At 46.3% G+C, this 13,392-nt stretch overlaps 1 protein-coding gene across 4 annotated transcripts in view; it reads left to right on the top strand.

The window, feature by feature from the left end:
• The window catches only part of GRK3 (G protein-coupled receptor kinase 3), a 131,342-nt gene that overhangs the window by 46,522 nt on the left and 71,428 nt on the right, over positions 1–13,392 (top strand). For all 4 annotated transcript variants that reach the window (XM_080979202.1, XM_080979201.1, XM_080979200.1 and 1 more), the window contains exon 3: positions 11,322–11,395. In XM_080979202.1, the coding sequence (XP_080835328.1) occupies positions 11,322–11,395 (74 nt within the window). The remainder of the gene's footprint in view (positions 1–11,321; positions 11,396–13,392) is intronic.

The following is a 13,392-nucleotide window of genomic DNA, read 5'->3' as shown; positions in this document are numbered from 1 at the left end:
TCTCCCTCCTCTATGTGACATCCTTTTATATATTTGAACATGGCTATCATATCACCCCTTAAATATGACCCCATGGACCGGAGCACGCCAGGCACTCCTGTCTTCCACTGCCTTCTGCAGTTTTGTCAAACTCATGTTAGTAGCTTCAAGAACACTGTCCAACCATCTCGTCCTCTGTCGTCCCCTTCTCCTTGTGCCCTCCATCTTTCCCAACATCAGGGTCTTTTCCAGGGAGTTTTCTCTTCTCACGAGGTGACCAAAATATTGGAGCCTCAGCTTCAGGATCTGTCCTTCCAGTGAGCACTCAGGGCTGATTTGCTGAATGGATAGGTTTGATCTCTTGCAGTCTGTGAGACTCTCTTGAGACTCCTCCAGCACCATAATTCAAAAGCCTCAATTCTTCGACAATTAACCTTCTTTATGGTCCAGCTCTCACTTCCATACATCACTACTGGGAAATCAATAGCTTTAACTATACAAACCTTTGTCGACAAGGTGATTGCATTGCAGTCTGTAGTCTCCAGCTACTTAATTCGACTGTACACACAAACACACATGTCTGCTCTCCCTGAGCAGTCCAGCATCAGAGTCTGCGACTCAACACTGCTTCAATCCAGAAGCGGAAGGACTCACTGAAACTCCACCCCGGTTACACTCAGGACTGTCTGAGAACTGGCTCAGACTTCCTTTCTCACGCTGAGTAACATCACATGATGTAAACAATGTAGCTGCTTCTCCGCAGTTTGTGGGAACTGAAATCCCAACACCATGACACTCCCCAGAAGTCCCACTCTACTCTGCCAATCCTAATGGGTGCCAGTCACCACTGTTATAAGGACAAACATAAAAAGAAAATTGATAAGAAATTGCTGCCTAAACGAGGAGGAGACAGTTATCAATGCCTCAGACTGGTGCTTCCTGAGGTCTAGTTGATACCTTTTTAAAACATGCACCAGTTGCCCCTGATGCTCTTCTGCACAACTGAAAATGAACAGGAGGGCTCTTGCATAGGTTGATTTCAGTGGTGACTATGCAGCAGAACTTCCTGGGGGATTATTGTGCACCCATTGGGTCAGATCGCTGGATCATTCTTCACCCCTCTCTGCTGTATTTTGATGCCAGCCAAAATCAGCCTGCTCTCCTTGCCTCCTTGGGGGTGGGAGGAGGCCCTTGTTAAATAAAATAGGAAGTGGGAAAATTTTAAGTCAGTGCATTTATCTAAAACCCTATTTTTATCTGCAATTAAGCTTCTGTTTATTATGTCCCAGTGCATTCTGCTTCCTCTGAGGCCCCCAGCTCTGGGATGAGAGTGCAGTTCTATCTTGAGTCAATGAACCACCTTTAACTTGTTGCTCTTCTCCACTTCCTGTTTGCCAGAGGATGAGCCGGATGGCACGGGGCTTCTGGTTTCGAAGCGTTGTTTTCTTTTGCCTGTCCTCGTTTAAAAAAAGTCTTATTTGAACTCCTTGACCCATATTGGGTTTCTAAGCAGTTTAAAATTAGGCAGCAGGAATGATATTTGCCATGTTGAAAACATCAAGCGATACAAAAGGTATTACTTGATCAAGGGCTCCTAAGAGGGGGATGCTGATAAGCCAGTGAGATGGGTTAGTCCAGGGGTCAGCAAGGCTTACCTTGCCTGAGCTGGTTCACTGCCGTGGAGCCCTCTCTGTGGGCTGGACCGCGGGCACGCGTGAGTGCGCACGCCTGCTATTACCGGCGTCTGCGCAGACGTGATTTCCGGCACTGCGGAAGCGAGCCCCCGCGCCATGCTACACCAGTTTAGTGCAGCAAGTGGGGGCTCGCCGAGTAGGCGGCTCAGTTCAGGGACGGCTCATAGGCTGGTAAAACAACCCCTGTGGGCTGCTTGTGGCCCATTGGTCTTTGGTTGCTGACCCCCGGGTTAGTCTCTGTTTCTTGTTAGCTGGTTTGCTTATCTGTGGTCTCAAAGCTTTGGAAAGGATGGCCCAGAGCAAATGGCTTGGCACAGAATAATTTTCTCCCTTTGCGATGTGTTGCCATTTCTCCCTCTCCTCCAGTTTCTGGAGATCAGTTAGAGGGTGTGTGTGTGTGTGTGTGTGTGTGTGTGTTTCAGAGGGGCCCCATTCACCACAGCTCCAGCCCCTCTTGCAGTAGGTCAGTAATTGTGGTAATCAGGGGCTGCCCCAGTTCACTGGCCAAATAAATACCCAATTAGTTCAGCATTGTTTGCCTCGAGCTGCTGCATGCTGCTCCAGCAGGATCTTCTGCATCCCCAAGTAGAGCCTGCTTTACTTTTCTCTCTTCCTTCCCTGCCTGATCTTCCAGCAGGATTTTTTATCATTAAAGCAAACGGGCCCAAGACAATGTGCAAGTTCGCAAGAATTACAGATGAAACTCTGCTGTTAAATAAAGGAAGCATATGTGAAAATAAAACCGTGTTTAATAGTAAAATGGCTGGGTTTCCCCAGCCACTCTGGGCGGCTTACAATAGAATGTTAAAAATATGATAAAACATCAAACATTAAAAACTTCTCAAAACAGGTCTGCCTTCGAATATCTTCTAAAAGTCAGATAGTTGTTTATTTCCTTGACATCTGATGGGAGGATGTTCCACAGGGCAGGTGCCACTACCGAAAAGGCCCTTTGTCTGGTTCCCTGTAGCCTCACTTCTCGCAGTGAAGGAACCACCAGAAGAGCCTCGGAGCTGGACCTCAGTGTCCAGGCAGAACGATGGGGGTGGAGACGTTCCTTCAGGTATACTGGGTCAAGGCCATTTAAGGCTTTAAAGGTCCGCACCAGCACTTTGAATTGTGCTCGGAATTGATCCCATGCAACTTGACTACACAGGACTCTAGCACTCTCCTGCCCCAGCCCTGTTCCCATGGTAAAGTCTACCTCTTTCCGAATCTGAGTGACTTTATCTGCAAAAAACTTTGCAAAATCATTGCAGGAGATTTTGGAGTCCTTTCCAGGCCCTGATGGCAAAGGAGATTCCATTACATTGTGAACCACCTGGAAGAGTCTCCTGCTGCTGTTTTCTGCAAATGCAGTAGGGGCAGTGAAGAAAGTCCTCTTCGCCATCACTGTCACCACTTGGTAGGCTCAACACTGAGCTCTCACCCATGTCCGGTCTGATTCAGAATGAGTTTTCCTCCACCGGCGCTCTAGCTGTCTCAGTGATTTTTTCATTGTTCTCAGCTTTGGGGAAAACTATGGGACTGGCTGGGCTCTATGCAACTGGAGAAGGTGCTTCGGAGCCAGACAGTTGATAGCCCTGGTTAATTCTGCATTCCAGTGGGCCACCAGGGAATCAGCTGAAAGGCCATCAACTTGGGATAAAACATCCCCTACCACTCTCTGGAAACCATTTGGATCCAATGGTCCAAGTAGTGGGGGCGGATTATCCAAATTGATCCCACCTCCCTCAGAGGGAAAGGGTCGTGGAGAAGTCCAGTTGCACCTGTTAAGGGCTTTATATACTAATAGTAACACCTTGAACATGGCCTGATGGCAAATTGGTAACCAGTGAAAATCTCTAATCAGAGGGTCTGAGGGGCTTACGCCTGTCAGCAACTGTGCTGCAACATTCTGCACTAATGGCAGCTTCTGGATCCAGCATCTGTAAAGTCCCACATTTTGTTGCATTGCAGTACAGTGGTACCTCGGGTTAAGAACTTAATTCGTGCTGGAGGTCCGTTCTTAACCTGAAACTGTTCTTAACCTGAGGTACCACTTTAGCTAATGGGGCCTACCACTGCTGCCGTGCTGCTGGTGCGCGATTTCTGTTCTCATCCTGAAGCAAAGTTCTTAACCCGAGGTACTATTTCTAGATTAGTGGAGTCTGTAACCTGAAGCGTCTGTAACCCGAGGTACCACTGTAATCCAGTCTTGAAGTACCCATTGTTGAAATAATAAAATATCTGGGGTCCTGCAAGTGCCTGTGAGCAGCAGAGAAATATATGGAAGCTATTTGGAACAGATACATGAAGGGGAAAAACAGAGGCTTTGTGGACCTGGCACAGTTCATGTCAGGCTCCAAGGGCATCTAACATGGTGCCCTGACAACAGTCCCAGCCAGCACTGCAGTGAAAGGCATTAAATGAGCCCAACGGTGAGAGGTGGAGTCCACTGACACCTGGAGGTTGGCTGACCGTGGCCATTTGTGGAGGAACAGTGCCTCGTGCCTTTCTCAACCAAGTTTTCGGCTAACAGCTTGGAGGAGTGGATACTACAGACTTCAATTGACTTTTGTAGCTTGAAAACATCTTAAGAGCTCTGCTTGAGTACCCTAATGTGGATCTACGTAGTCCAGCCTCCTGCTTGCCACAGTGGCCAACCAGATGGCCTTAGGAACCCACCAGGCACTTGGAGGCAGTTTACATTTAATGTGGAGGTTCTGGTCCTGTCACTGCTAATAGACATATACCAAGAGAGTCACGCTGGGCAGACCATGGTGGACTTTCTAGGTCAGCATCCTGCTTCCCACAGCCACCAACAAGATGCATGGAGGCAGTTGTCCTCTTCCTGCTTCCTCATACACTGACCTCATTTGGATGACAATGCTGAACTATGGTTAGCACAGGCTTCAACAACCTGCTGCCTTCCAGGTGTTTTGGACCACAGCTCCAGCCAGCACTACTTGTGAATGTTGCTTTACCACTAAGGGCACTAGGTGGGTGAATGCTGGTTTGACATTAGGGAAATAAGCCCCAGGCTTGTGTGTTCCCCTCTCCACTGAAACCATGTGTATCGTAACTCACAATTTGAAGCTGGCTTGTTTGAACAAACCATAGTTTATCCTGCAGTTTATCCTGCCTTGGACATAATGACAAAGCATGGTTACTCTAAAACAGGAAATGAATCTTTCTGCTCTTCTCTTTTTGGCTGCACTGGACTGTGGTGCAGGACTTGCTCAGATTCATTCCAGTGGTGGTAAACAGTGATTTTTTAAGCATTATGTCCAGACAAGGCCACTCAAGGACTTTGGGGTTTACAGGTTGCCGTGTGCTGTGGGAATTCTCTATGGGGCTTCAAGGGAAGAGCCAGGAGGAGGAAAGCTTAGGGTGTCATAGTTGGCAGTTAATTGAGTTGCTCCTTCCAAATTAGCTCTAGTTGCAAGGAGCAGTGATGACAAAATCCTGGCTGGCTTTACAGGATGGTAGGCCAAGTTTCAGCCCATAAAGGTGGTTATGTGAAAGAACTGAATTGGGGTGGGTTGCAGTATGGAAAGGATCCCAGTAAATGAAAGATAAAGCAGAGTTTTATGGTGACTGTGTCAACACAAGCAACACCTCCTGATGATTCTGCCCTAGGAAACTATATGTACTGATCTTGATAAGACCCAGAGGGGGAAATCACACTATTCCCCCAACAAATATTTGTATTTCGTAGCAAATAAAGCCAAGTCTGTCCATAAATCCATCAGCAAATGCCAAATATATTTTAAGGTTGTGTCGGCTTTATGGGATGTAACATAAGCAGTTAAGTACATCACTTCCTGTTTGCCTAGAGTGGACACAGACAGGGGGGTGTTGATCCAGCCAGCTGAACTTCCTGTTCCACCTGGTCTGGAGCATCCTCCCCCTGCATGTGAACAGGTAGGTGGGTGTGACCGTTGCAGACCCTACAAAAGGTCCAGTCATGCAGTCATCTTTCTCTTTTTGACTCTCTTCTGATGCCATTTCTTCTCTTGGACTGCATTGCTGGCTCTCTGCCAGCGGCACATAGGACCATCCTTACAAGGATGTAAGCCACACTGTAAAGCCTGCCTTCAGGGATCCAACTGTGAACTGAATGTGGGTAAACTTCTTGTTACTTTTAAAAGAAGCTTCTTGTGTCATTATTCTTTTTAGAAGGGATAAAAGAGGTCTTACCAGGAACAAAATCCAGTCTGAACAAAGCCAGATTGGATTGCTTAAATATAGAGATTCAAACGAATCTACCAACTAGCTTCCTGCTATATATTGGGGAATGGACTCTGCTGTATGACTCACTAGCATGAGTTAGGAAGGATAATATTTAATCAATATATCCTCTCCTAGTATGTACAATATTCCTACAGGCTTATTTCTTCTTTGACACTTCACAAAACTAATAGTATGTGCTTTGTGTTTTCAGGCTGTGGTTATTTTTAAAAAGTGGTTGCATACTGATGGTGTCTTATGGATTAGGTTGTCCTGCTTTTGTGACTTGCAAGGGAGATCCACCTCCACCCATTGAATGTGTGAGTCAGCCGGCTGGAGAATGCTAACAGTATTTGCTGACTTAGAAAAGGAACTCTTTCTGAGGCTGTTCAATGTCTCCTAAAGACAAGAACTCTGGGGGAAATTATGTGACCGGAGTTGAAACAGGGTTGCCTCCAGAAACAATTGTTGCAGGGGGAGTAAATGTATTCCTACAATAAATGGAGTGAGTGTAGCTCCTTGTTGGAGTTTTGTGAGGGGTTTTGTAACTCACAGTAAGACACAGGTGCACACCCCATAGTCCACCTCGCCACATTTAGCATAACCCAGTTTATTCATTTAGTAGGATGCTGGGCCTTGGGAAGGATGAGAAGTGAGATACTTAGGTCTCTGGGATGTGAGCCTGAGGCAGTTGGGCAGGCTGCGGAGCAAAAGTGTGTTTGTGTGCAGGTGGGGTCTCTTTGCTGCTACTTAAAAGCAGAGTACTGGGGACTTTCCATGAGCAGGATCTCCATCAAGGTGTTGTCACTGGGCTTACAGTACTGGTAAAATATATTTTCCCAGTGGTAGAAATTCCACTTAGAACAGGCCTCATCAGGCTCAGGGTCTGGCCTCAGAGGCTTTCCTCACAAAAATGTGGTGGTAAAGAATATATTGAGAAGTCCCTCCTCTCCTGTGTGTGAGAGTTTAAAATAGTTGTGGAACTGATTTTAAAAGCTAATTTTAAGGTATGTGTTATTTTTCATCTATATGATGGAGACCTGTTCTACCAGTATGCTTTTGGGTAACTGGTTAGCCAAACAGTTTGACAGAAGGCAAAAGTTCTTGGGTAAACCCTTTTGCAGTGTTTCCCAAGGGGATTAAGCTAGTGGCTTTCTAATTCTCTCAGATGCACATATGTTTGCTTTAGATCTACATTCCTTGCCACTGGGCTTTATCTGGGCCTGTTGGGAATTTTCTTCCGTAGAAATAAATTTACCGCATTGCTGCCTTTATTGTAGAGTATTCAAACATCACTCTATGCAAAAATTTCCTGGTGCACATGGTCTTGTGTGGGAATGTTTTGTGCTTCAGGTTTGGCAGCTTCCTTGCCTAAGTATGTATCCACCCAAAATACGTTTTCTGTGCCCAGTACCGGGCCAACAATGATTGGTGGGCCAGCACTGGCATCTGCAGGGGGAAAACAGTGCAGATGAAATTTTATTTATTTATTTTGTTAAATCTATGCGCAGCTTGATTGTAAAAAAACCTTAAAGCATTTCACAAAATGAAGAAAATCAATAAAAGTATTAGTAAAAACAACTATTTAAACTATTCAATTGGCAGTATACTAAAGACAGGGATGCGGGTGGCACTGTGGGTTAAACCACAGAGCCTAGTACTTGCCGATCTGAAGGTCGGCGGTTCGAATCCCCACAACGGGGTAAGCTACCATTGTTCATTCCCTGCTCCTGCCAACCTAGCAGTTCGGAAGCACGTCAAAGTGCAAGTAGATAAATTACCTTCCAGCGGGAAGGTAAACGGCATTTCCGTGCGCTGCTCTGGTTCGCCAGAAGCAGCTTAGTCATGCTGGCCACATGACCCGGAAGCTGTATGCCGGCTCCCTCAGCCAATAAAGCGAGATGAGTGCCGCAACCCCAGAGTCGGTCATGACTGGACCTAATGGTCAGGGGTCCCTTTACTTTATACTAAAGACAGATTAAACCACACATCACATTCCACATAACTGGGTAGACTTGTTTAAACAAAAATATTTTTAGCAGGTGCTGAAAAGAGTACAGTTCTGGATCAAGTGCAAGCTTCTAGATCAAGAGTTCATTGCAGTAATCCAGCCTTGAAGTAACCAACACATTAACTACTGCAACAAGGCTTTCCTGTTCCAGGAATGGCCATAGCTGCCAAAGCAGCTGCAGTTGGTCAAAGGCACTTTGAGTCACTGTGGCTGCATGAGCCTCCAGGGACAGAGCACCTCCAAGCTGCAAACCTGCTTCTTCAAGGGAAGGGCAACCCCATCCCAGGGAGGCACCTGGCCAATTTCCTGGACATGGGAGCTACTGACCCACAGTCCCTCTGTCTTGCCAGGATCCAAGCTCAGTCCAGCCTCAGAATCCAACCTCATCCTTCTCAGCGCTGCATCCAAGCAGTGGCCCAGGGGCATTGCAGCCTCTCCCGATTCAGATGTCATGGAGGTTTGCATGGGGATAAAGTAGAGGAATTGCCAGACTTCCTAGACAGTCTTTCTAACCTAACCTGTGCTGATCTCTCCTGAATTGCTAGGCTGCTGTTCTTAGGGCCCCTATCTAGCTTCCTGTTCCCCCCTGCCCCATGGCAGGGTGGGCAAAATATTAGGGTTCTGTATCCAATATCCTGAGGGTTTAGTCTGGACAGCCAATAAAATCCTGACAAGGACATTTACTGAGGCATTGCAAGACTGGTGCAATACCTCAACCAGCAAGGAGTTTGGGGTGGCGCACCAAATATGAAAACTGTGCATCTATACACTTCCAAGCAAAGGGGCAGTTATGTCCATCTTTGGCAATACTTCCTTCTACAAGCTTATGCTGGTTTAATCATGAGGCAGAACAACTTTCTTCTAACTTCTTTACCTCTTCTGCAGAGACTGAAATAGCAGGCACATCTCCTTTGCATGTCCATCTTAGTTAAATAGGATTAGGGCCTCTTTTCTGTGTCTTATAATGAACAAGCTTTTCTTCCCCTCCCCTACACTTACAAGGAGGGCTTCTTACACGCTTTAAGTCAAGGGTCAGCAACCTTTTTCAGCTGCGGGCCAATCCACCGTCCCTCAGACCATGTGGTGGGCCAGACTATATATTTGAGGGGGGATGAATGAATTCCTATGCCCCACAAATAACCCAGAGATGCATTTTAAATAAAAGAACACATTCTACTCATGTAAAATCACACTGATTCCCAGACCGTCCACGGGCTGGATTGAGAAGGCGATTGGGCTGCATCCAGCCCCCGGGCCTTAGGTTGGTGACCTCTGCTTTAAGTGCTCAGGTCAGTGCTCTGGCTGCACCTGGGAATTCCCAGGGAGGAACTCTGGGAGGGGCCTCTAAGCTCCTGATGGTTCCTTAGTAGCTGTGCCCTTAACTGCCTCACACCTGTTGACATGTATTGTGGCCAGCTGTTGGGCAGCTGTGGGTGGTGTGGCTCAAATCAGGACCTGATAAGGCTGGCGGGCTGGCTGTTCCCCACCTCTGTGTTAGACATAAGATTTTTCTACCTTGCATTGCACAGAGCAGTCTTTGCCAACCTGGTGCCCTCCATATCTTTTGGACTAAAATGTAGCATTTCTTCCTTCAGCTCCAGCATCATATGGCTGTACTATCCATGTGGGGCTGCCTTTGGAAAGTGCTCAGAAACGTCAGCTGGTTCAAAGACCTGCAGCCAGATTGTGGACTGGGGCTGGTTATAGGGAGCAGACGACTCCCTTGCTAGAACAGCTCCACTGGCTACTGGTCTGTTTCCTGGCACAGTTCCAAGTCCTGGTTATGACCTGTAGATCCCTATATGGCTTAGGCCTAGTCCATCTGAAATACCATATTCCTCCGTATGAACCTGCCTGGGCTCTGAGATCTTTGGGAGAGGGCCTTCTTGGTGGTGGCTGCTCCCATACAATTTTGGAACTCCCTCCCTAGAGAAGTTAGACTGGCTCCTTCCTTGCTGTCCTGCTGGCAAATGAAGACCTTCACATTCCAACAGGGTTTTGGGAATTGACTACTTTTAAGGAAAGGGTTGGTGCCATTCTGTTTTTGGTTTTGGTGTAATTGTCTGTATGTTTTTAATAGATCTGGGAGAGTGTGTGTGTTTTAATTCTATTAATGTCTAATTGTTAAGGATTGTTCTTTCCCCACGTTTTTAGCGGTTCTAATTCTGTCTGTAATCTACCTTGAGTTCCTGTCAGGAAGAAAGGTGGGCACAACTAAATATATAACAACAACAACAACGTTATCTGGGGCTGATGAGAGTTGCAGTCAGACTCTAGTCCTCCAGCTGTGCAAGGCCTGCTGGCCTAGAGACTCCTGGCTTGCCTCTTGTTTCTTGTGGGGTGAGAGAGAATCAGCTGCTGTCGCAAGGTGCCCCAGCCCAAGCAGGTTTCCTGGCACTAGATTGTAATGCTCCTTTGTTTGAAACCATTGCTTGAGTCAGCAGAAATGTTTAGAAAGCAATTTTGTGTAATTGTGCAAAAGGCTAAGTCAGTGCGTGTGGTTTGAGTGGAACTTGATTGTGCCTGAGTAAAGTGGGCTTCTCATCCCAAGCAGTGGTGGAGCTTCATGCTCCAGCACCAGGGGGTGGAGAGCAGGCGGGGGCAGGGCTGGCACGCCTCCTGTGTGTGTTTTAATTCTATTAATGTCTAATTGTTAAGGATTGTTCTTTCCCCACGTTTTTAGCGGTTCTAATTCTGTCTGTAATCTGCCCTGAGTTCCTGTCAGGAAGAAAGGTGGGCACAAATAAATATATAACAACAACAACAACGTTATCTGGTTTGAGTGCGTGTGGTTTGAGTGGAATTTGATTGTGCCTGAGTAAAGTGGGCTTCTCATCCCAAGCAGTGGCGGAGCTTCATGCTCCGGGGGTATGGCGCCCAGCACGGGCGGGGGGGGCAGCCACGATGGCACCCCACCGGGATCACGCTGCTGGGGGCGGTGCACTCCCCCCGCACTCCTCTTCCTCCATCAGTGATCCCAAGGCTAATATTGAGTGCTCCTTCTCTCCTACTTGCTCCCAGTTTTAATTGATCATGAAATTATTTTTATCTTGTCAAATTCTGCATGATGGACATGTGTGACAGCCCGTATATAATGAACTTTTGCAGGTAAGGAAAATGTTTACGAAGGTAGAGAATGTATTGTTCTGCTGGTGTTAAGTGTGGACCCTTTAAAAGATCGTCTGGTCAAAGTTCAGCAGCAGGTTCCTTGGTAAATGGTTCTAGCCATTTAGCACCAACTGAAAACAGTGTTATATCATGCAAACATATATCTTTCTGCATTTCCAAATTCCTGTTCAGACCTCAGTTTATCCCAGTGCACTGAGGTAGATAAGGACTTGCATGTGGGATTCCATTATATGGGATTCCATTTCCTATTACATTACATTCCTATTACATTGACAACACTCTTCTGTCTTTACTAGGGTTTCTGCTCTTCAAAGAGTTATGCCAAATGAACATGGAGGAAGGGGTTCCTCAGCTGAAGTTCTATGAAGAGGTAAGAGATCTGTCCTCTATGCGATTCAAATCTGGTGAATCGTGTCTGGATCTTTCTTCAGCATGGTAAAGGAATCTCTTCCCCCACCCCACCCCTCTTTTTTTTTTTTAAAGAGCTAGGTTCAGGGGAAATTTTTGACACTACATGGATGGTGATAAAACAGCTCTTTTGCAAACTTCCCTTTTTGAGTTCAGAACCATTCAGCCCCTCCCTCTCCATTCTTAAATGCCCAAGAAAGGATCTCCCTCTTTCCCTTGGACTTTTCATAGAATCATAGAATCATAGAGTTGGAAGAGACCACAAGGGCCATCGAGTCCAACCCCCTGTCAAGCAGGAAACACCATCAGAGCACTCCTGACATATGGTTGTCAAGCCTCTGCTTAAAGACCTCGAAAGAAGGAGACTCCACCACACTCCTTGGCAGCAAATTCCACTGTCGAACAGCTCTTACTGTCAGGAGGTTCTTCCTAATGTTTAGGTGGAATCTTCTTTCTTGTAGTTTGGATCCATTGCTCTGTGTCCGCTTCTCTGGAGCAGCAGAAAGCAACCTTTCTCCCTCCTCTATGTGACATCCTTTTATATATTTGAACATGGCTATCATATCACCCCTTAACCTCCTCTTCTCCAGGCTAAACATGCCCAGCTCCCTTAGCCGTTCCTCATAAGGCATCGTTTCCAGGCCTTTGACCATTTTGGTTGCCCTCCTCTGGACACGTTCCAGTTTGTCAGTGTCCTTCTTGAACTGTGGTGCCCAGAACTGGACACAGTACTCCAGGTGAGGTCTGACCAGAGCAGAATACAGTGGCACTATTACTTCCCTTGATCTAGATGCTATACTCCTATTGATGCAGCCCAGAATTGCATTGGCTTTTTTAGCTGCCGCGTCACACTGTTGGCTCATGTCAAGTTTGTGGTCAACCAAGACTCCTAGATCCTTTTCACATGTACTGCTCTCAAGCCAGGTGTCACCCATCTTGTATTTGTGCCTCTCATTTTTTTTGCCCAAGTGCAATACTTTACATTTCTCCCTGTTAAAATTCATCTTGTTTGTTTTGGCCCAGTTCTCTAATCTGTCAAGGTCGTTTTGAAGTGTGATCCTGTCCTCTGGGGTGTTGGCCACCCCTCCCAGTTTGGTGTCATCTGCAAATTTGATCAGGATGCCCTTGAGTCCATCATCCAAGTCGTTGATAAAGATGTTGAATAAGACCGGGCCCAAGACAGAACCCTGTGGCACCCCACTAGTCACTCTTCTCCAGGATGAAGAGGAACTATTGATGAGCACCCTTTGGGTTCGGTCAGTCAGCCAGTTACAAATCCACTGAGTGGTAGCATAGTCAAGACCGCATTTTACCAGCTTCTTTACAAGAATATCATGGGGCACCTTGTCAAATCCCTTGCTGAAATCAAGGTAGGCTACATCCACTGCGTTCCCTTCATCTACCAGGCTTGTAATTCAGTGTTAGGCAAAGGAATTGAGTTTGTTTTTGGTTCTGGTGCATTTGTTGTGCAATAGGGAATAAATAAGAAAATATGAAAAGATACTCTGTTATAAGAACATACGAAATAGGCTTATATTGGGATCTGGATATTGCCTCCTCTCCTCTTCCCCATCCTGGTGTTCTCCAGATGTTGCTGGACTGCAACTCCCATCAGCCCCAGCAGCATGGCTAGTGGTGAGGGTTTCTTCCTTCCTTCCAAAGGTAAACAATAGCAGCCTTTTGGGCAAAATGGCAAGCTAATAGAAGTCAAAAATAAATATATAAGGTGGTGGTTGCCACCTTCAGTTTTTAAAAAATAAGTATTAGAATCTTTTTTTTAAAAAAGCCTTCTGGCTGATTAATCACATGTCCTTCATGGAATTATGCTACATTTGATCCCTTTCTTATTCTCAACGAGAGCAGAAGAAATCCAGGCACATCAACACATCCTTAAATGCAGAAATAGAATCTCACCTGTTGCTGTGCGAGTCACGATTAAGGATTTATTGGGAATGATTC

This window comes from Podarcis pityusensis (genome assembly GCF_964106645.2).
Source record: "Podarcis pityusensis genome assembly, chromosome: 13".
Classification (NCBI taxonomy): Eukaryota; Metazoa; Chordata; class Lepidosauria; order Squamata; family Lacertidae; genus Podarcis; species Podarcis pityusensis.
Note: the sequence above shows the minus strand (reverse complement) of the source record. Positions and strands in the feature narration are given on the sequence as shown.